General features: G+C 41.1%; 1 protein-coding gene across 3 annotated transcripts in view; it reads right to left on the reverse strand.

The window, feature by feature from the left end:
- Positions 1-22,538, reverse strand: part of Exoc6 (exocyst complex component 6) — a 150,621-nt gene that overhangs the window by 100,126 nt on the left and 27,957 nt on the right. For all 3 annotated transcript variants that reach the window (XM_057778887.1, XM_057778888.1, XM_057778889.1), the window contains exons 2-5: positions 6,326-6,497; positions 4,979-5,026; positions 4,755-4,845; positions 2,921-2,966 (exon numbers count right to left, since the gene is read on the reverse strand). In XM_057778887.1, the coding sequence (XP_057634870.1) occupies positions 2,921-2,966; positions 4,755-4,845; positions 4,979-5,026; positions 6,326-6,497 (357 nt within the window). The remainder of the gene's footprint in view (positions 1-2,920; positions 2,967-4,754; positions 4,846-4,978; positions 5,027-6,325; positions 6,498-22,538) is intronic.

Below are 22,538 nucleotides of genomic sequence, written 5' to 3' on the forward strand. Positions count from 1 at the left end.
TTAAGTTATAAGAGCTAATTGGGGAAAAGCCTAAGCTAAAGCTGAGATTTCAAAATTAATAATAAGTCTCCAGATCATTATTTGTGGACTGAAGGTCCAAAGAGAGTCTAACAAGAAAGCTTGCCACATGCCAGTATTTGGAAGCCTGAGGCAGAGCAGTCATAAGTTCAAGCATATGGTGGGATATAGTAAGATGCTGTTTCTGAAGGAAGAAAGAAAATGAAGGAGAGAGGGAGGAAGGAAGGAGGGAGGAGGAAGGGAATAGGTCAGTACTCTTACAAAAATTTATATCAAGAAAATTTCCTAGTGTATTATCAAATTAAAGATTAGTTTCCAAGTTAAAGTGTGGCTCCCAGGGTTAAAGAAATGAATCTGCAATTAAGGAAACTTGCTCCTTTTGCAGAGGACCAGGACCACAGTTTGGTTTCCAGCATCCATATGGCAGTTCACAACCAACTATAACTCCAGGCCCAGGGAATTCAATATCTACTCCTGGCTTCTGCAGGCATCAAGCACACACACAGTACACACACAAACATGCAGGCAAAATACTCAAATACATAAAATAAATACAGATTATTTTAAAAGGTGACTCCCCAAGAACCCATCAGGCACACTGAAAACAAACAAGCCATTAAAACATATCATTAAAAATTTACAGAACACAGAGGACAAAGTTTTTCTTTGTTTGTTTTTTAAGGGCAAAGTTAAGAAATGAAACCGGATGCTGGTTTTGCACACCTCTAATCCCAGCACTTGGGAGGGAGGCAGAAGCAGATGGATCTCTGTGAGTTTGAGGACACCCTGGTCTACATAGTGAGTTCCAGGACAACCAGGGCTACACAAAGAAACCCTGTCTCAAAAACAAACAAACAAACCAAAAAAACCAAAGCAAAACAAAAAACAAAAGCAAAGAAAAAACGCAACAAAAGAAAAAGAAATAAGAATGACTTCAGACTTCCCAATGGCAACCATGGAAGATAGAGGTCATAAGAGAACACACCTGGAGAGAAAAAAAGCTCATAAGTTTGCTCACATATGTGCCACCCTGACCCCATGAGTGTGTGTGTATGTGTGTGTATATGTGTGTGTGTGAGTGTATGTGTGCGTGTGTGTGTGTGTGCACGTGTGAGTGAAGAGTGTGATGAGCCCAGGTTGCAGGAAAATCTTAGTTTCTAAATAGTGCTGCTGTCTAATAACAATACTATCTCTAATAGAACTATAAAGAAGCACTAGCTCAGTCGGTAGAGCATGAGACTCTTAATCTCAGAGTCGTGGGTTCGAGCCCCACGTTGGGTGCCAGATGAAGGCGAAGGCATAAGTCACAAACACCAGTTTGGAATTATGATTAATAAAATGGTTATTTATTTAAAAGGGAAAAAACTTACAGATCACCGTCACAGACAACAGCCCTCTGCGCAATCAGGAAGGGAGTCTAGTTGCTGGAAGTGGAGCAGGAAGTAAGAGAGCGTGAGGAGGGAAGTGGCCGCTTTTTTAAAGGGAGAGAGACCACGCACCAATGGGCTGGTATCTCAGCGGCTATTGGCTGGAGGAGAAGGACCTCCCGCAACAAGCACGGGCAGAAGAGCGTAGTGAGAGCCAGGGACATCATACTGTACAGCAGGAAAGCACACAAAGAGGACACAAACTGGCTTGAAAAATCTCTACACTAAACTGGAACAATATGTACATCAAACAGAATAAAGATAATATCGAAAAACCAAAAAAAAGAATAAAGATAATAATAAACTAATGCATTTATTTTTAAAATATTCATGACTCTACAGCAATAATCAGAAAAAAGGAGCAAAGAAAACAGATTAAAAGTGGTAATCCCAGTCAGACAGTGATGGCACACACCTTTAATCCCAGCACTCAGGAGGCAAAAGCAGACGTTGAGTTCATGATGACAGCCAGGGTTATATAGAAAAGCCATGTCTCCAAAAAAAAAAAAAAAAAAGTTACAAGAGTTGACCTGGCCTTTTCATGAATAGCAAAAGAACAGCTGGAGGGGAGGGCAGCATCTTCAGAAGTGTGAAGCCTCGCACCTTCAGTCCAGCACTGGAGAGGCTGGAAGGCAGGGCCACTGCAAGTCTGAGGCTGCAAAATGAGTGAGACCTGTCTCTAAAATCATTATTATTGGATTTTATTAATAAAATAAAACGGACAAAAAAACACATAAGAACCAAATTTTCAGGCAGGAAAGAAGACAATATTTGGGGCATGGTAAAGAAAATCTGATTATAACTATTAGATTATATCACTGAAAAAACAGATAAGCCCCTAGACTGGAAAACAGTAAGAGTCATTTTGCTGTGGAACAATGGTCTGTACCCTGTCAATTGTATTTTAGTAAAATGCTGATTGGCCAGTAGCTACGCAGGAAGTTAGGCGGGCAAGGAGAACAGGAGAATTCTGGAAAGAAGAAAGACTCAGTCTGCAGTTGTCACCCTGACACAGAGGAAGCCAGATGAGACTGCCTCACCAAAAAAAGATACCAAGCTACGTGGCTAACACAGACAAGAATTATGGGCTAATGTAAGTTATGAGTTAATAAGAATCTTGAACTAATAGGCAAATCAGAACGCTGCCCTGGCTGTCAGCTTATAAGCACCTGTACTCTGCCTCCAGCCCACATCCCACACTCGGCCCTTCATTATCGCAAAATACGTCAGTAAGTTAACAAAATCCTGACTCCTGTTAAGTTGTCTGTTTATCCTTTATCAGTGCTACCAATCTTTCATGTCACCTCTAAAGAACAAGCACTCGCAAGTACCCGGCTACAGTCCGCTTTACTGGGAGATAGTGACAAGCACACGGCTACAGTCCACTTTACTGGTGATAGTGACAAGCACGCTGCATGAAAAGGCTGAAGCCAGAGTCGCCCTGTGCTCATGAGACAGCAGAGAAGTGGGCTCACCTTTTCATGCTCATCTGCTCTTTCAGCTTGCCGTACATTTCCAGCACTGCAGTAAAAACAACAGGTGAGCTTCGTAAGAAAAGGACATTGACACAACAAATCCATTAGTCTTCTCTATACTACGACGTGGTGAGCTAATATTCTTGAATAAAAGTTATATGTGTTGTTAATGGAAATGATTTAATTTGCATATATTGAACATTATATATATTAACATATTAAAGCTGGAATGCTTGTATATACTGATACCTGCAATGAGACAGGAACCTATTAATAATTATTTTATTCAGAAACTACTAATATCTCTTTCCAGAATTAGAATTAGAAGTTTCTATTTTAGGTACTTGAGAAAGAAAACTGAGTGACAGTGAGATTCATCCGACTCAACATAAATAGCACGACTGTAATATAACTGACGACAAGGAAATTCACACTGAATCCACAAAGAAAGAAAACTGTCAAATGCTAATGGCACAGTGAGTTCTAACAACAGTCGAAATAAACCCAGCAAAGAATATTTATTTCAACGCTTCCACAAAGCCTCAGAAACATAATTATTCAATAAAATAATAAACTTTGAACTGTATAATCCCAATACCTTCCATAATGATTGACACATGGGGAAATGTATGTGTTGTTCATCAAAAGGGTAGATTTGGGGAGGGGAGGCTCTGGGTGTGGCAATGAAGAGTAAGTATTCACACGTGCTCAGAGCCACTGTCCAGCAACTCTGTTTCACAGCCCACTAAGGTGCGTGCTGAACCCAGCTCTCCACCAGTACACACATTTAAGCTTACTGTCCAAGGTGACAAATGGCAAAGCATCCAGTGAAGAAGTGTCTTCAAGGTTAACACATGTAGATAATGGCAGCAGAGGCATTATAAAACCCCATTCAAAGCGTCTCTCAATCCTGAAACCTTTAGAAAACTGGCATTCCATTTATTCAAGGTTAATATGCAAATATCCCTGGTCCACTATGCACTCAACTGAGTGGACTTGTAGGGGTTCTAAGAAAAGCTATTCTCCTTAGTGAGAAAACAAAGTATTTATCTTAGTCAATAAAAACTGCTGACAATATCATTTCTAATCGAAGCTAATTTTCTATCACATAACTAGTATGCATGGTATTATATGGAGGATTAGGTCTCTTCCTAAAGAAGAGCTAAGTTAAAGCAGATCCTGAGACGGATTTCACTGACAACGTGAAAACAAAGAAATGGCATATACCTGCTCTGTTTGAACAGGATGCATCCAATTTACAACACAGTAAGTCCAGGTAAAGAAATACTGGCTAGTTCTTGAGAATTTCTGTGATATCCCAGTAATATCTGAGCCAGACCAAGAACTAAGTCTTTCCAAAAAGCAATTGGAGAGGCAAAAGAGGGGAGGCCTAGCGTTTACAATGTTTCTTTACTTTATCGGAAATGAGGTTGGGAACAAAGTCAACCTGGTAGGTGACAAACATAAAACAATGGGAAAACTAGAGGTAAAAAAAAAAAATAGGCAGATTAGATAAAGCCCAGAAAAACATAGCTAAAAGACACTCTCCAGAGGGAAAACAGATAAGCATGGAGGTGGGGTGATGGTGGAGAAGTAATCCAAATGCCAGCTAGACAGAAAGGAAATGCAAAGATGTTTAGGAAACAGGTGAAACGGAAACATTTACTTTGTAAAACTCACGGAAATCCAGAAAAGGAGCAAGCATGAAAGGCAACCAGAGGCGATGCTAGGGAGCAATCACAATAATCTGTAATCCCCACAAGGAAGATGACTATGCAGTACCATCGAATTGTAATTTTACCACACCAAACATACAGTACGTCGTTTGACTCACCTGGGAGGCATAACTGCAATTTCTCTACTACGGTTATAATATTTCTCTGCTGAATTCTACATCGAATAATATCTTCTGTTTGTACTATCACCTTGGAAAATAAAGTGTTGACAATTTTAAGGTTAAATGGCATCCATATATACCAAGTTCTCTCTCTCCCTCCCTCCCTCCCTTCCTCCCTCTTCCAATCCACCCACCCAGCTATTCATCCATCCTTTTCTTACCTCTTTTCCGGCATCTTGAAACCTTCGGTTGGTATCAGTAACTTGCACCTTAAAAATAATTTCGCCTTAGTTAGACAAACGTGCATAAAGTTGCCCTGATGCAACTGCTCACCCTTATAATCAGATCATGCTTCATGAGAAACTCAGAACAAAGAAATGCAAATTCAAATTAACTCTACAGTTTGAACTTGAACTTTTGATTGAAAAGGACTTTTGTTAACTTCAATTGATTGTGACAGTTCTTTTTAACAGATTCTGTGGCAAACTTCTCAAATTTACTCAGGATTTTTGAACTTTACTTGCTTTTCTGAGTCTGTCAAACAATTCAAATCACTGACCCAATTGACCACTGGTCCCTTTTTGATAACTTCAATGAGCTCTATGTGCCATTCACTGTCCAAAGGAAATGGCGATTGCATTTTATGGTAATTAAACATTCATACTTTCTGAATGCAAACCCTGGGAGGTTGATTAACATCAAACACAGAAATCTCAACCCACAGCAACATGTTCAAGCTGCAGGTGCAGCCAAAGCTCAGCCTGGATTTTCCCACATATTAAGTGACTCATTAGGTCATCATATGAGGAAGCACATTCTCATTTATTAAAAATCTCATTAGCTGCAGAGCAGAGGTGCTTAGTGACCTCATGATGGTGTGTCTGGTCTCTTGTTATCTGAATAGCCTTTATATGATGCTTCTTCTAATCAGAATCTTTGTATTCTGCCTGATAAGCACTTTGAATGAAAAGATAAGACAATTTCTATAATTAAGTTTTTATATTCTTACTGAACAAATCCAGGCCTAGTTTAATAAATAATGTCTCCAATATGGCAGAATATGTGAGCAACTTTAACAAAATTAAATGACAGCATAAAATCACTTATAGTAAATTTTCATGACTTTAGAGGATAGCTTTTTTTTTTTTTTTTTTTTTGTATTTCAAGACAGAGTCTCTCTGTGTAACAGCTCTGGAACTCACTGTGTAAACCAGGCTGGCCTTGAACTCACAGAGATCCACCTGTCTCTGCCTCCCAAGTGCAGGGGTTAAAAGGGTGTGCCTCCACCACCTTGTGAGGACAGTTTTTTAAGACTATTGTCACTGTTTTTAAAACTGTAAATAGGCCTTTCCCTGTCTGTGTGTGTCAGCACACTTCCTGCATGTAGACATCCTGTTAGGTAAGAAGCATCGCTGCCGCAGTGTTGACAGCTGTGTTAGTGGAGCGCCAGGAACATTCTCCAGTATGTATACTGTTTACTTCCTGAAAGTGCAGTCAATGGCCAGTGTGTTATAGTATTGCGTAACTTAATGAGTATAAAGCAAAGAGAAGCTGAACATATTTCCTACCTTCAGTTTTTCCGCACCGGCCCTTACTTTAAGGAGCTCTGTGATAGCGTCTACAAAGCCCTGATGGTGGAAGTTGCACATCTTTTCAATCTCCTTGTCGTGGCTGCGGATACAAGCATCTAGCTTTTCCATAAACTTCTTGTGTGCATTTGGTTGATCATCATACACAGACCTGTATGTAAAAAACTGAAATTAACTTCTCAGTTTATCAAAAGCTTTTCCTATTAAGCACAGTCTTTGCAGCAACTAGGGATTTAATCTTAAGTAAGTAAATGAATTGGACAGTTACAACCTTCATTAGAAACAATTTTAAAGGAAAATGTTTCATTTCTTTTTCAGTATATTAATATTAAAAGACTGAGAAGCCCTCTAAATATATTTCTAGGTGTCCAGAAATTTAAAAGTCTTAAGGCTTAGGAGATAAGGGTCAAATATTACTCCTTAACATACTAACGCTCAAAACTGAATCAATAGTGTGAGTAAAATACATGAATAAATTCATGATTTTTATGACATTTACTATGTGTCAGAACATGTTCTGAAAGCAATATAGTAACTCATCTTCACAATAATGCTACAAGAGATATTGTTATTACCCTTGCTTTTTGTATACATTATTCATTATAACTGCCATAAATTCCACAATTCAAAATTTATGACTGGAATATGCATCTTGGCCATCTGGTTCCAAGATTTAGATTCTCAAGTACAGAATCATATTATGGTTACCACAACATTTGAAAACATGGTACAAAGTTCAGCTCATGCTAACTCCACAGAACTGGTGATACGTCAACCCCTTTACTATACAGTAAGCTTGTCCTTGGCTCTGGAAGTGAACACTTTGTGTAATGTCTTGTCTGTTTACGTGGAGGCCATAACAGTATGATCTGTGAAAGTGGGGGCCTCAGCTTTCTAGAGGCTAAAAACTAAGGTCAGCAAGGTGGGCAGTGAGCCAGACTTACATGGGCAATTAGTCCCACACACATGACTGTACCCTAATAAAGATCTCTGGACATCAAGGCGAGTGACTTCACTGATAACAGTGGAAGAGCTGCCCACACAATGCCACTAGGGAAAGACAAATGGACACTCATCCCTAGACCTCTCATTCACCCTGCCCAAGTGCCTTTCCCACTGCTAACTGCAGGAAGCATCCACGTGCTCTATCAAACAGAACTGTGTGCATAGCACCTCTGACAGAATCTAGCAGTTGTTTCTACACAGTGTTGAACCTGGAGGACATTGCACCAGCACTGCCTCTTGTTCAAGGTTCAGTGCAAGTTCCGTTTTCTTCCACCAGGTCTTTGTCAATCATTTCTATATGAAATAATATTTTCCTCTTTAGGACAGATAAAGTTGTTGTCCTTGATAGTTACTCTGACATCTTCTCATATACTACTTCCTCTATTGTAACTTAAATATTAATATATTCTATATATTTTGTTTCCCCAAACACACCAAAGCCTCTGAGGGCAGCTGCAAGTCTCAGTTTTTAATGAGTTAAGTACTACTAGCAGTAGACACATTAGAGGACGATAATTAAAAAGCTGGGCTCTTTGAGCTTGGCTAGAATGAGACTCTGGTCTTGGTCACCTTCTTTCTCATTCATATACTCTATTTCAGTCTGACTCTACAAACACACAAACATCTTCCAAATTTACATTTCGACCTCTAACTTCTCCTCAAACTTCAGACTCATATCTGCCCAGATGAAAGTGTGATGGGCATTAATCTTCACTTTATTCAAAAGAGAATTCCTAACCCACTTCCCCCAACGCTGCTTTTTCCACACTCTTCCTCATCTTAGTAAACTCCACTTAATTATTTCTCAGACAAAAAAAAAAAAAAAAAAAACCTGAAATTGTCCCTGGCTTTTTTTCTCCCGCTTCTAACCACAGATGATTTAGCACAGGTATATCCGATCTATGGTCCAGGACAGTGATGAATGCAGCCCAACAAATGTGTAAATGACAGCATCATATCACAGTGTCAAAAGGCTGACAGGCTGCTGAGATGCTCAGCAGGTGACCCTGTCTGCGACCAAGCCTGACAAACTGAGTTGGATCCCCAGAACCCAAATGGCAGAAGAATAGAACCAATTCCTACAAACTGTTCTCTGACCTCCCCGCCTATGCCATGGAGCACGTACATACATGCACACACACAGCATGTGTACTTACATACATACACATAAAAATAAATAATAAATGTTTTGTTTTGTTTAAGTTGGCCACCTCTGATCTAGCAAGCCTATCACATGCACTGATATCACCCTAGTCTAAGCCAGCAACACGCTCTGCTTTAAATTATTGTCAACTGCTTCCTACTGGTATGACCCTGCCTTGCCTCCACCTTCCAGCATCTTCCCAACTGAAGACACATGATGTATAATGGAGATGATCTTATTAAAATAAGAGATTTCATATTCAAATCATTTATTCTTGCAACAGCCCTGTAAAGCTCTATACAATTCTGCTGCATGTTACCTCCCTGCCCTCACTTCCTACTATTTAATCTCCATTTTACTAATTCTGTGCCGGCAACACTGGCCTCCTCACAAATTGTTTTTTTTTTCTTTTTCAAAAAAATTTATTTATGAGCCGGGCGGTGGTGGCGCACGCCTTTAATCCCAGCACTTGGGAGGCAGAGGCAGGCGGATCTCTGTGAGTTTGAGACCAGCCTGGTCTACAAAAGCTAGTTCCAGGACAGGCCCCAAAACCACAGAGAAACCCTGTCTCGAAAAAAAAAAAAATATGTATGTACTTTTTTAGGTATGAGTGTTCTGTCTGCAAGCATGCCAAAGAGCTAAGGATTCCATTATAGATGGTTGTGAGCCACCATATGGTTGCTGGTGACTGAACTCAGAACCTTTGGAAGAGCAGCCAGTGCTCTTAACTGCTGAGCCTTCTTCTCCAGTCCCATCTTTGTAAATTCTTGAACACATCAAGTCCATTCCTGCCCTGTGCCCTGCAAATGTGTGTTCCCATACAATCTGTCTCCCTCACCTCCTCCAGGTTTCTGGGGAAATGGAAGCGGAGAAGAACTGAAGGAGAAGGGGGAAGGAGTGGGGAAAGGAAAGTGCAAGGGGAAGGACAGGAAGTAGGAGAGGGTGTTAGGTCACCCAAGTCTGTCAAAGGCTGCTCTCTCTGGGTTTAATTGAAAATCTCACATCTTAAGAAACACCTTTGATACAAGCAACCAAAACAATTGGCCACCTATTTTGATTCAAGGTTCATGGGCTATGAGAGATGCATTTGAGTTCAATGTTGTGTGGTATATAGTTAGTCTCCTGTAGGAGAGTTCACAGTTCAGACTGCTGGGGCTGAGGAGACAGCTCAGTCGTCAAAGCACTTGTCATAAAAGCACAGGGACTGGAGTTGGGATCCCCAGAACCCATGTAAGATGCTGAGGGTATGCAGTACAGTCGGGAGAGCTGCTTATGTCTTAGTTAGTGATGGTGGTAATAAAAATACAGAGCGCTTACTACATGGTCAGTGCTTCTCACACAGGCCCTCATTAAGTATTCGCCACACCTCCACAGCACACTCTGCTAGCAGCCCAGTTTTCAAATGCACTTGAGGAAGATTAACACATAAGTCTAAAGTCACATAAAAAAACACAGTCAAGATTTAATCCCAAATCTACCTGATCTAGAATAATTTAAAAAATATTGCGTTATGAGAGTTTCCAGTGAGCAGCAGTAAGCAGCACGTGGACTGTGGATGGGGAGCACTGGCCCGAGCAGCCACACAGATCACCTCTGAAGGCCAGCGATTGATAATGACTCAGCAGGGGATCCCTGTGTGCACTGCTGCACCCATCAGGTGAAATCAAGATGGGCAGGAAGAGGGATGGGAACTGAGGCATGGCTAATCGTTAGGCAGTAAGTTACAAATGCAACAAAATGAGGAGCAAGACATGAGGGGGAAACACTGAGGTCCCTCCGTGCTTCTCTGAAAAGTCATTTCCCTTGAACGATCAAGGTTACTCTTTGAAACTGATTTGCAGGGAAGGAAGGCAGGAAGGCGAGCAGAGTCACTCAGCCTCTAACCCAAGGTCGAATACTATGTTGCCTTAAAATATTAGTGGAAGTTATATTACTACTCTAAAGTTTTAAGTGACATACAGTTTAACAAAACTTTTTTTTTATTTTCCCCAGGATTTCTAGTATCTAGTGGGAAGCCTAACCAAGCTCCTACAAACACACTTATTCATAAATATGATAGACTAGCAAGACAGAACCTGAGAAGACTGGTAAATGCTATACTACTCCACATGAACTAAGGTGGTACCTTTTCAAAAAGACTTTTATGTGAGCTGTGCTTTGCTTGCACGTATGTTTGTACACCATGTGAATGCAGAGCCCCTAGAGTCCAGAAGATGACATCAGACTCCCTGGAACTCAAGTTACAGACAGTTATAAGCTGCCATGTGAGTGGTAGGAAACGAACCCAGGTCCCCAGAAGAACAGCCCCTGCTCTTAACCCCTGAGCCATCTCTCCTGCCCATTAAGGTGGTACCTTAGTCCTCCACACACTAACAGCAATGTCAAGGTAAAACTTTAGTCAGGGAACAGGAAGGCAGAAAGAAGACAGTGCCCACTGGCCTGCCTGCCCCTGTGGTCAACGGGCAGCATCATGATGAGCAAGCATGTTATGGTGGAGAAATGGGAGAGAAAGAGAAGTAGAGTGGTTCATGTGCTGTGGAGAAAAGTGGAACTGGTGGTGAGGAACAGGACAATGGGAGTGGCCTGCGCTGCCACCTGAGGCCATGTGATGTCTGTGCCTATGCTGCCACTGAGGGTCATGTCTGGGTTCACGACCCTACTGCAACTGGGGACTGTGTTGAAGTTCATGAGCACGTCTGGATGACACGGTCTGGACTGCGGCCTAAGCCCATGTTGATGTCTGAGGACCTTATTAAGCAGGCCCACACCTGGCTGGCCCTGGGAGGGTTAGCCCCACCCTCTCACAGAAGGGGGTGGAAAGGGAGAGGTGGTCCCACACTCACTGGTCACCACACTCAGGGAAGCTGACCCTGGCCCTTGTCATTTGCAGTAAGAGGTGGTGGCACAGGAGCCATAGAGTTAGCCTTGATGGTGGAGGGGGAGGGCAGAATGGGAGAGCTGGCCCTGAAGCTCACCTGAGGGGATGGTCCTAGAGGAGGCCCAGGCTGACCAACCCAGCTACCAACCAGGCCCACATCTAAGGTTCTGAACCCCTAGTATCTACCCCTATATCTACTCCCCAACAGCCACCCCATCTATGAGCTGCAGGGGCTCATGATGGGGCTGGTCCTGCAGAACCATAACTGTAGGATCTATCTCCACGACTCAAGGCAACCATCAAAAGTAGTTTCAGTGAGGGTCCAGTATTGATGGCGTAGCAGAAGCCAGAGGTCTTGAACCAGACCAACAACTCACTGCAATGAACATCTGTAACTAAAGCTGTCTGGGCAAAAGGGTCCACTGTGCGGCACACCACAGCTCCCAATGCCACTAAGGTGAACTAATGTGTGATGGAAGGCGGCCAAACAGAGGAGCAAGTGGGGGTTTGGCTGTTGTTGTTTTGGGTTTTTGGTTTTTGTTTGTTTGTTTTGTTTGAGACAGGGTTACTCTGTGTGGCTTTGGAGCCTTTCCTGGAACACGCTCAGTAGTCCAGGCTGGCCTTGAATTCACAAAGATCCACAAGTCCCAGCCTCCTGAGTGTACTGAGTGCTGGAATTAAAGGTGTGTACTACCATTGCCCAGCCCTGAGTTTTGTTTTGCTTTTTTGACTAGTTTTCTTTTTTTTTTTTAGGAGGGAGACTACAAGGGTAGAAGGCAGACCTGGGAGGACTGGGAAATGAGAAGGCCTGGGGTGCATCATGGGAAACTTACAAAGAATTAATTTTAAAATATATATATATTTTTAAAAAAAGTTTACCCACCCTTCCAAATGCTTAGCACAAAAGTCTTCTGGCAAGATTCTATGCTACATAACAACAATGAAAGCACATGACTTACAACAAAAACACGTGACTTAAACTACACTGAAGATCTTATTCCCATATTTTAATTTTAGCAACTAAGAATGCACAAAGCCTCTTAAACATGACTTAACTATTTAAAGCTACAGTCCATCTTATCTTCTCATATCTCATACAACAAAGTTGAGTTTCAGTTATAAGCTAGTCTGGAACATCTGGTTATCTAATATTATGAGGCTTTTGGATTTAAACAAGAGAATTATCTTTCGCAGATGCCTTTTTAAATTATTTGTACAGGGCTCCACCTAGTGGCGGAAAATACGACTCTGGGAAGGTAATGATGATGGTACATCGTGAAGATTCTAAATGTTAAAATGGATGAAGTAGAAACTGATGCGTTTATTATCAACTGTACTCTGCTAAATCAAGAAACCAGTGTTCTGATAGATACACACATTTCATTCTGCAAATGAACGGAGTTAGTAATATTTCATAGTTTTGCTTTTTGCTTTGGTTTTTCGAGACAGGGTTTCTCTGTGGAACAGCCCTGGCTGTCCTAGAATTAGCTTTGTAGGCCAAGCTGGCCCTCAAGCACTGGGTTAAAGGCAAACGCCACCACTGCCTGGCATATTTCATAGCTTTATTTTGGTAAAGAAAAAATATTTCTGATGAAAAAAATTTAATTCCCAAGAAATGTAAAAAAGAACTTTCATCTTTGGTAATCAGAATTTTTTAATCAAAGAGCACAGATCCTCAGAACTATTTCAATACTTTTTCTTTCACTGTATCTTCATTATAAAGAGTAAGTCCACCACAATATCTGAGAATAAAATAAAATATATTGGTTCCCAAAACATAATTTTTTCTCTAAAACATTTAAACTTTGAGAAAAATTGATGTACTCTCAAAGCATTTAATTCTCAATTCCACATATTTCCTATTTTTACTGAAAAAAACTACAGTTTCTTTTCCAAATAAAATAAGCATTTTCCCTCTACTCCAGAATGCTTCATTTAAATCTTGCCTTTTTTAAATGCTCCTATGAGGACAATTTTAAATGTAACTACAAAAATACTGATTATAAATTTCCAAAATCTATTAAACCATCCTTCAACCTATCCGATATATATTAACAACAGGTTCAAAAAAGATTCAAAAAGGAGTTTTGTTAAGTCAGTAAGTTTAAAAACTCGTGAAGCTGTTATCAATAATCACATGGCAACTGAAAAGGCAAGATTTTAAGATACTTCCTTAAACAAAAGACCATAATTATGACAGCTCTTTCAGAATGGGACATACATTAAGTATCCAGTCAGTAAATGGGCACAGTTACGTAGCAAAATGTGAGCTAAGGTGTGTGCGTGCATGTAGGAAGCTATACTCTGATACTGTATTTGTTACAACCTGAGTGACCATTTTGTTTCTAGTTACATTTCTCATTCTTGGATATTACAGATTGAGAATACAATTCGGTCTTCCAGTGATGCTATCTTCAGAAGCAGTTCAGAATCCACCTGAGACCCTGCAGCTGGGGCCAGAGATGGACCTGAGAACTACAGACCTTTTTAGATATGTTTAAGGTTCTGGATTTCCAAAACAACTTGTAAGGAACAGTGAGGTAAAACATTACTTAAAGATACTGAAGGAGATGCCATGTGGGACAAAGGATGTTTATTTAAAGAAAAAAATTCAAAATTATTTTCTTTTAAACAAAATAGATTTAACTTAGATGAATAAAACATTTGCTCAAGAAACAACTTAATTTTGGGGAAAATTCCATTCCAAGGATGCCTTATCCTACATAAGCTTCGATACCATATCTTACAGTTCTTTTCAGTTTCAGCTAGATAACTCTCCAATTACATGGAACTTCCCCAGGTCTTCTACACAAAGTCTATATTATCTTTTTATCCATATATCACATCAAATTTATTTAGTATGTTTCTGGGGTTTGGTTTCTTTTGTTTTTCAAGTCAGGGTTTCTCCATGTAACAGCTCTGGCTGTTCTGGAACTCATTCTGTAGACCAAACTGGCCTCTGTAGCATGAATTCTAATTGGTAGTAATAATAAGAGTCAGATATAGGGGTTAATGCTGAAGATCAGAGAAGCAGAACGGCCAGCCACCAGAGTGTTCTTTACCTCTACCGATGCTAAGACCGAAGACAAGATCTTGTCCTAGGACTGGATCTCCCAAACCTCAGAATGCGCATCTCCACCAAACCTCAGAATGTGCATCTCCACCAAACCTCAGAATGCGCATCTCCACCAAACCTCAGAATGCGCATCTCCACCAAACCTCAGAATGCGCATCTCCACCAAACCTCAGAATGCGCATCTCCACCAAACCTCAGAATGCGCATCTCCACCAAACCTCAGAATGCGCATCTCCACCAAACCTCAGAATGCGCATCTCCACCAAACCTCAGAATGCGCATCTCCACCAAACCTCAGAATGCGCATCTCCACCAAACCTCAGAATGCGCATCTCCACCAAACCTCAGAATGCGCATCTCCACCAAACCTCAGAATGCGCATCTCCACCAAACCTCAGAATGTACTGCTCTCCGGTCTCCTCCCACCTTATATTCCTCTCTCGGCCCAGCCACATCACTCCTGTCTCCACCTCCCTAGTGCTGGGATTAAAGGTGTGGGATCCCAAGTTCTAAGATCACCTTTGTGTGAGCTCTGTTTCTCTTTTAGACAGATTCAATCTTGTGTAGCTCAGGGTGGCCACAAACTAACAGAGATTTCTCTGTTCTGTCTCCTGAGTGCTGGGATTAAAGGTGTGTCTACCACTCCCTGGCCTCTAGTGGCGTAGCTCTGCACTCTGATAAGGCAAGTTTTATTTGTTAAAACTTAAACAAAATAACACTACTGGCCTCAAACTCAGAGATTCGCCTGCCTCTGCCTCCCGAGAGCACCACCACCTCCCAGCCTACTTAGTATATTTTTATTTTCTCAGTTCCTTGAGAGCCGATGATGTATTCCATGTTTATCCACAAGTGTGTGGATAAGAATCAGTCACTAAGCTGGACAGTGGTAGTGCACACCTTTAATCCTAGCACTTGGGAGGCAGGGGTGAGTGCACCTCTGTGAGTTCAAGGTGACCAGGGTCTACAGAGCTAGTTCCAGGACAGCTAGGGCTGTTACACAGAAAAATCCTGTCTCAAAAAAAAAAAAAAAAAGAAAAAGAAAAGAAAAGAAAAGAAAAGAACAGTCACTAGATGATGGAGGAAGGTCATTGGTTAAATAATAAAGAAACTGCCTAGGCCCATTTGATTGGCCAACCCTTAGGTGGGTGGAGTAGACAGAAGAGAATGCTGGGAGAAAGAAGCCTAGTGAGTGAGTCGCCATGATTCTCCCACTCCAGACAGACGCAGGTTAAGATCTTTCCTGGTAAGCCAGCTCGTGGTACTACACAGAATATTAGAAATGGGTTAGATCAATATGTAAGAGCTAGCCAATAAGAGGCCGGAACTAATGGGCCAGGCAGTGATTAAAAGAATACAGTTTCTGTGTAATTATTTTGGGGCATAAGCCATGTGGGCGGCCGGGTGCCGGGGACGCAGCCCCGCCGCTCTTATTACAACAACTAGAGGGCACTCTTCACCAACAATAGCCCTCAGCAATCTTACAACTGCATCAATATAAGTGCATCTCATGCAACCTAACATCTGAATAGTATAAAACCAAAATAAAATAAAAATTAGCTTTTTCCTTTGTTTTTTGTTTGTTTGGATTTTGTTTTGTTTTGTTTTGTTTTTCAATACAGGGTCTCTCTTTGTAACCCTGGCTGTCCTAGAGCTATGTAGACAAAAATGACCTCAAACTAACATAGATCTACCTGCCTCTGGAATGCTGGGATTAAAGGTATATACCATAACCGGTTATTTTTCTTTTTAAAGCTATTCTATCTTGTTATTCATTACTTTAAAATAAGTATTTAAAATAGTGAAACAGAACTATAAAACAACAAAAATTCTCCAATCTCAAGCTTATATGAGTGATCAGCCCGGCACAGGATAAACCTTTATCCATTACATACTTACACACTACCTGAACTTTTGTAATCATTAAGGTACTGAAAGAATACACATAAAAATAATTTTATTGCAGTTGGGATGTAATTTATGACAGAAGAATAAATTAATAAAAATAATTTTACTATCAAAGTCAGTATTTGAGTTAAAATACATAAAAAGTATGTGTATTTCATATACCAAAAGCTGATACGAAGTCAACACTAACTCTTTAATTAAACTAACTGAATATCAAACTACTCATGATTTTCTACATCAACATTAATACCTACAAATAGATTACTTTATGATGTATTCATGTTAGTGTTGTGTGCAGATAATGCTAAAATCATGGACTAGTAAAATAAGTTAGCCAATGTACTTCATCTTTATGTATTTACTGTGATGTGTATGTTTGTGCACTCACATGCACCTGCGCCATGGTGTACACGTAGAGGCCAGAAAACAATCTGAGAGAGCGGGTTCTCTCCAGCCACCATGTGGATTCCAGGAACTGAACTCAGGTCAGAAGGTTTGGCAGCAAGCTCCTTATCCAGCTGAGCCATCTTGTTAGCCAATTTGTACAACGACATCGGGAAGCACCACATGGTAATGTAGAAATAAGGCCCTAAAGCCCAGATGAAATGGGTAGACTACAGGAAAACAGTGCTCCAAATGCCCAGGACTGCAGTGCCGATGATGATATCATCAAGCTCTCCACTTGCTTTCCCTCCAGATCATCTGTAATAGTGCACTGCTACACTATAACAACAACAATAATAATCAAGACTAAGGCATCCTACAATCGGCCAATGGGGTATCCTCTGGCTACAGAGTCACTGAGAGTCCCTAAGAACTTTAGGGGGCTGGGACTAGAAAACAAGACCAAATTTCTTTGTCAGAGAATCCTGGAAAAGACCTGTTGTTTACAAAACACCCATTCTTTGTATATTTACCCACAAAACAGTATATCTCGTTTGCTACAGTGCTCTTAAAAAGCTTCCTAAGGGGGCTAGTGCCACAGCTCAAAGGTTAAGAGCCCTTGATGCTCTTACAGAGGACGCAGGTTTGACTCCCAGCACCACATGGTAGCTCACAACTACCCATAACTCCAGTCCTACAAAATCCCAGACCCTTTTCTGAACTTCGCAGCACCAAGCATGTACATGGTGCACATACAAACACACAGGCAAAACACACAAAGATAAAATTAATAAATCTAATAAAATAATTTAATGCTTTATAACAGCAATGTGATTTAAGTTCAGTTAAAATTTGAAATATTCAAAAATATTCAAATATTTTTTTATAATAGAGCTAACACACCTCACTCTCTTTAAGGGTAAGAGGTGCTGGGTTTGTCCCCTACAGCACTGGAACATGGACACACATCCCAAGGGATTATCTGGATTGCCTAAGCACCATGAAGAAGCAAAGACCAAAAATGAAGGAGTATTTTCCTAAATTTCTGATGTTGAATTTGATTTGCTGTGTTTTCCACTGTGTGTACTTCCACCGGTAATTTGTTCTCGCTAACAGTATCCCATCCCCGTGTATAGGAAACATTTGTTAACATTAGTTAACATTACTTCCTGTAATGAGTTGACACTCATAGGCCTGGCATTAGCACTCTCTCTAACGCTGAGTAATAGCGCAGTACGCGCACTAATGAACATCCTCTATAGGAGAGCTGAGGGTGAAATCAGCCAACGCAGACTTCCAATAGACTTCCTCCTTCCTGTTTTCACATTCCTGACCAAAAGATGTCCCTTCCTGTTGACTTTTGGAGTACCTGGTAAAATACAAAGGGTGAGAAATGGAAGCACCGACAGGTACCATTTTATTTGTCCTCAAAAATAAACAATTGCTAAAATCATGTTTAATTTTAAAATCTTGCAACAACTAAGCAGATTAATGCATGTGGACAGAGATGGCTCTAGAACAGTTTAGAAAATTATCAAAAATATCAGGCTGTCCAGAGCAGACCTAATATGCACTTTGCCAATGGTTGAAGAGTTGAACTTCATGCTTTGCCAAAACCCCTCACAGGAACACTACTTTACAATTAAGAAGAATGTGCAACTAAGAAAGAGCTGGCTTCTCAGAACAACAGCAAAGAACACATGAACCCAAAACAGGATAAAAAAATAAGTCACTTTGTAATGCTAAAAATTGCAAGTGGAGTAGTATATTTATTTTTCAAAACAAAAAATGTAATACTGATATCTACATACCCCTGAACAAGAACAAATTTTCACAAAACAAAGAGTAGAATCTCTTTAAACCCCACTATTTAAAACTGTTGTGTCAACAGAAAAAATACAAAGTTCAAATAGCAAAATTTCTCTGAAACAGTAATAAGGAGAGATTCAGACATACGGACATAGCTAGGGCAAGATCAGCCATGAAGTAAAACCACTGGAGAAAAACCTACAGCAGTAGATAATTGTACCAACTAAGCAAAGGGTCCAAATTCAAAACGTCCCAAGGTAAAAAAAGGACTCATCAAGCAGAAGAGCAGAAAGGAATGTCAAGAAATCAGTGGAGCTAACAAAACCAAAGGCAGGCTTCAAAACTAACAGATTGACACTAGGGAGTACTCTATTGGTCAAGTGCTTGCCTTGAAAACACAGCTACCTGAGTTTGCTCCTCAGAAGCCATGTTTAAAAAGCCAGCATGTGGGTGCACCCTTGTAATCAGGGGCAGGAGGCAGGACAGGTGCATCCCTGGGGCTAGCTGGCCACCCACGTCAGCCTGATTGACAAGTCCCAGGAAAAAGGTACATAGCCTAAAGAACAAGAGCCAACGTTGTCCTCTGACCTCCATATGCACATGCACACATACATACAAACATGCAAAATGCACACACATAAATCAACGACAAGCAAGCCATTACCCTGAGTGTGTGTGTGTGTGTGTGTGTGTGTGTGTATGAGGGAGTGTCAGTGATTGAAGTTACAACTACCCAAAACTAGAGCTGATGAAATACCATCAAAACAAAAGCAAATTATTAAATCATAAAATTATATTTAACTCCAAAGTATTTGATAAACTTGAATAGATGGATAATTTAATAAAATATAACTAATTGACCACTTAGAAAAAGAAAGTCTCAGATTGATTACTGCAAAGAAACAGAAAGAAGGAAAAAATGGCTTCATGAAAGCATCAGACCCAAGCTGATCCTTTCAAGGTCTCGCTCAACCTGTGGAGGTGCGGGTTAGTTAATGTTTATGCAAAGCACACAAACTGAAGGAGAGCTTCAGTTTTGTTTTATGAAACAGACACTGCATTGCCTGTGAGACAGTCCCAAGAAAACAAGCAGACCAATCTCACCTTACAAAGACAAAACATTCGGGTGGCAGAGGCAGGTGGATCTCTGGGAGTTTGAGGCCAGCCTGGTCTACAAGAGCTAGTTCCAGGACAGGCACCAAAGCTACAGAGAGACCCTGTCTCGAAAAAAAAAAACAAAGACAAAACATTCTGAAAAGCACACAACACAACAACTCCCAGGCACAGGGAGTGCAGACCACCACCATTGAGCAGTTATTTATTCTGCAATGGCAGGAATGTTTCCTTAACGGGAAATCCACCATCAATGCAGCCAATGTTGAAGCAAGACAAAAATCAGAGGACTATTCCCAAAGGTTCAGAAAAGCACAGTATGAAAGTTAGTCTTTTTGTTAAACATTCCCCTAGCCCCAAAGCCAGAGCTGCCCCGGGGAGCACCACTAGCAGCTTTCCTCGGGCTCAGGGGACAGAAGAGGTGCCGACACTGCATGTAAGGAGGCTTCAACCCAAAGCGCTCAGGACCAAAGGCATCTGCTATCTGCTTCCTTCAGAGTTTGAGAAGCTTGCACATACACAGACAACGCAGCTTAGGGAAGGAGACATGAAATGCATTTAGACTTCTTTACACCGCCTACACAGAGCCAAACCGTAATTTGGCACACTATTTTTGGTAACTGAACATAAAACAAACCATGGTGTGGGATTTCCCCCTTGTGGCATTATGTTGGTGCTCAAAAAGTCTCTGACTTGGGGGCATTTTGGAGACAGATTTTTCAGATTAGAAATACTCACCCTGTACTGTGTTCAATTTATGCATTACACGATTAAGTTAGAAAAGAAAAAAAAAGAAAAGAAAAAGAGAACTTAAGTTTTAAGAAATGAGAAGAAAAAAGTAAAAGTTTTTCTAAATGCACTATTTATTATGGGTTGAATCAGGAAAGGTTCCGCACAGGCCAATGTTTTGAGCAGTATTCCCTAGATGGCTGGTAAGATGGCTCTGGGAGTAAGGTACTTGCTGCACAAGCCTGACAGTCTGGATTCCATCCCTGAAGCCCACATAAAGGTAGGAGAGACCCAACCACCAGTTGTCCTCTGACCTCTACACACATGCCACAGCACATGCACCCACCTCCCATGCCAACAACAATAGTAAACAACAGCTATTTTATAGGGGTGGGGCCTAATTGGCCCTCTAGGGGATATCTGCTTCCCACCTCACTTTCTGCAGGATGGGAGGAGCCTTTACACACTCCTGCTGTAGTGAACTGAGCAGCTCTGCCTTGCCTTCCTTGCCATAATGCCCTAAAATACCCAAAACCATGAGCTAAAATCAATCTTCCCATTAGTTATTTTCAATAATGTGTGTATGTGTGTGTGTGTTGGTTATAGCAACACAAAACCAACATACACACACACACACACACACACACCCCAAAGCCTGTGGTGGTTTAAATAAGAAATATCCTCCATTGACTTCTGTATTTGAATATTTGATCCCCGTTGATGGTGTTGTTCGGGGAGGAGCAGCCTTGCTGGAGGAAGTACATGGGGGGGGGTCTGGGGGCTACAGCCTTGTACTACTTACTATTCTCTGACTTTGTTTCCTGAGAGTGGGTAAAGCATGATCACCCAGCTTCCTGCTCTCACAGCCAATCCATGCCTGCCCTACCATGAGGACTCTATCCCTCTGGAACCATAAGCTAAAATAAAGCCTTTCCTCCTTAAATTGCTTTTGGTCATATTTTATCACAGGAAGAGAGAAAACTAATACAAAACCCAATAGAATTAATGGGGAAAACTTAACAATTTAACTGCAAATGATAAAACTTTAAGGTAATAGTCAAAAAGTTGGCATCCGGGGCTGAGGGTATAGCTCAGTCACAGAGCATTTGCCAAGCTTGCACAAGGCACTGGGTAGTGAGAAGGGTGTAGGCACAAAGACCACCAGCATTTGTAGAGGGAGTGTGTGTGTATGCGTGTTACTCAGGTGTCACTATAAAAAATTGTGTGTGTGTGTGTGTATTACTTAGGTGTCACTATAAAGAACTATCAGAAATAGTTCCCTATAAAAAGGTTTATTCTGGCTCACTGAATAAAGGAGGTCACTGTTTGGGGCTTGTGGCAAAGCAGCACACTGGCAGGAAGCATGGCAGAGCACAACTGCTCTCCTCACCAGCCAGAAAGCAAAGAGGAAGAGGCTGGAGACCCACAGCACCCTCCGAGGGCATGTCCCCAGTGACCCAAGAACCACTCACTACAGCCCTATGATGGCTATTCTTGGTTGTGAACACGACTACATCCAGAATTAACAAAAACCCAAGTGCCTGGGCACACCTGTGAGGGATTCTTTCTTAATCATTGGAAGTGGGAAGAATCACTTCTAAACCGGATCTTCGAGGTGGGAAGATCCATCCACCTTTAATTCGGTCCACACCTCCTGCTGACAGTCTCGTGGACTAACTAAATACTGGATTCTTGCATCTCCCACTGGCAGACAAGCACTGTTGGACCAGCTGGAGCACAGCCTGTAAGACACTGCAAAAAATCCCTTTCTCTCTACATATAGATTCATTCTGTAAGTTCTGTTCCTGGAGAGAACCCTAACACACCCCACCTCCTAAAGAACACCACTTTCCAAAAGAACCAGCCTAAGAATAAAGCCTTCAACAAAGAAGCTAAATCACAGTAATTTGCGTATTTGTGTGTGCATAAGACCAATTACAAAACATAAGAAAAGACTCAATTAAAATAAGAAAAAAATCAAATCCAGTCATAATGCTACTTAATGATGGGACTATGTTCTTCATCTCTCTACCCCTCTATCCCTCCCTCTGGCCCTTTCCAACCCTTCTTTCCCTCCCTTGTTTGTTTTCTTTTCTGGTGGTACTAGGGACCAAACTCAGGGCCTCAATGCATATTAAACAAATACTCT

This window comes from Chionomys nivalis, chromosome 8 (genome assembly GCF_950005125.1).
Source record: "Chionomys nivalis chromosome 8, mChiNiv1.1, whole genome shotgun sequence".
Taxonomy (NCBI): Eukaryota; Metazoa; Chordata; class Mammalia; order Rodentia; family Cricetidae; genus Chionomys; species Chionomys nivalis.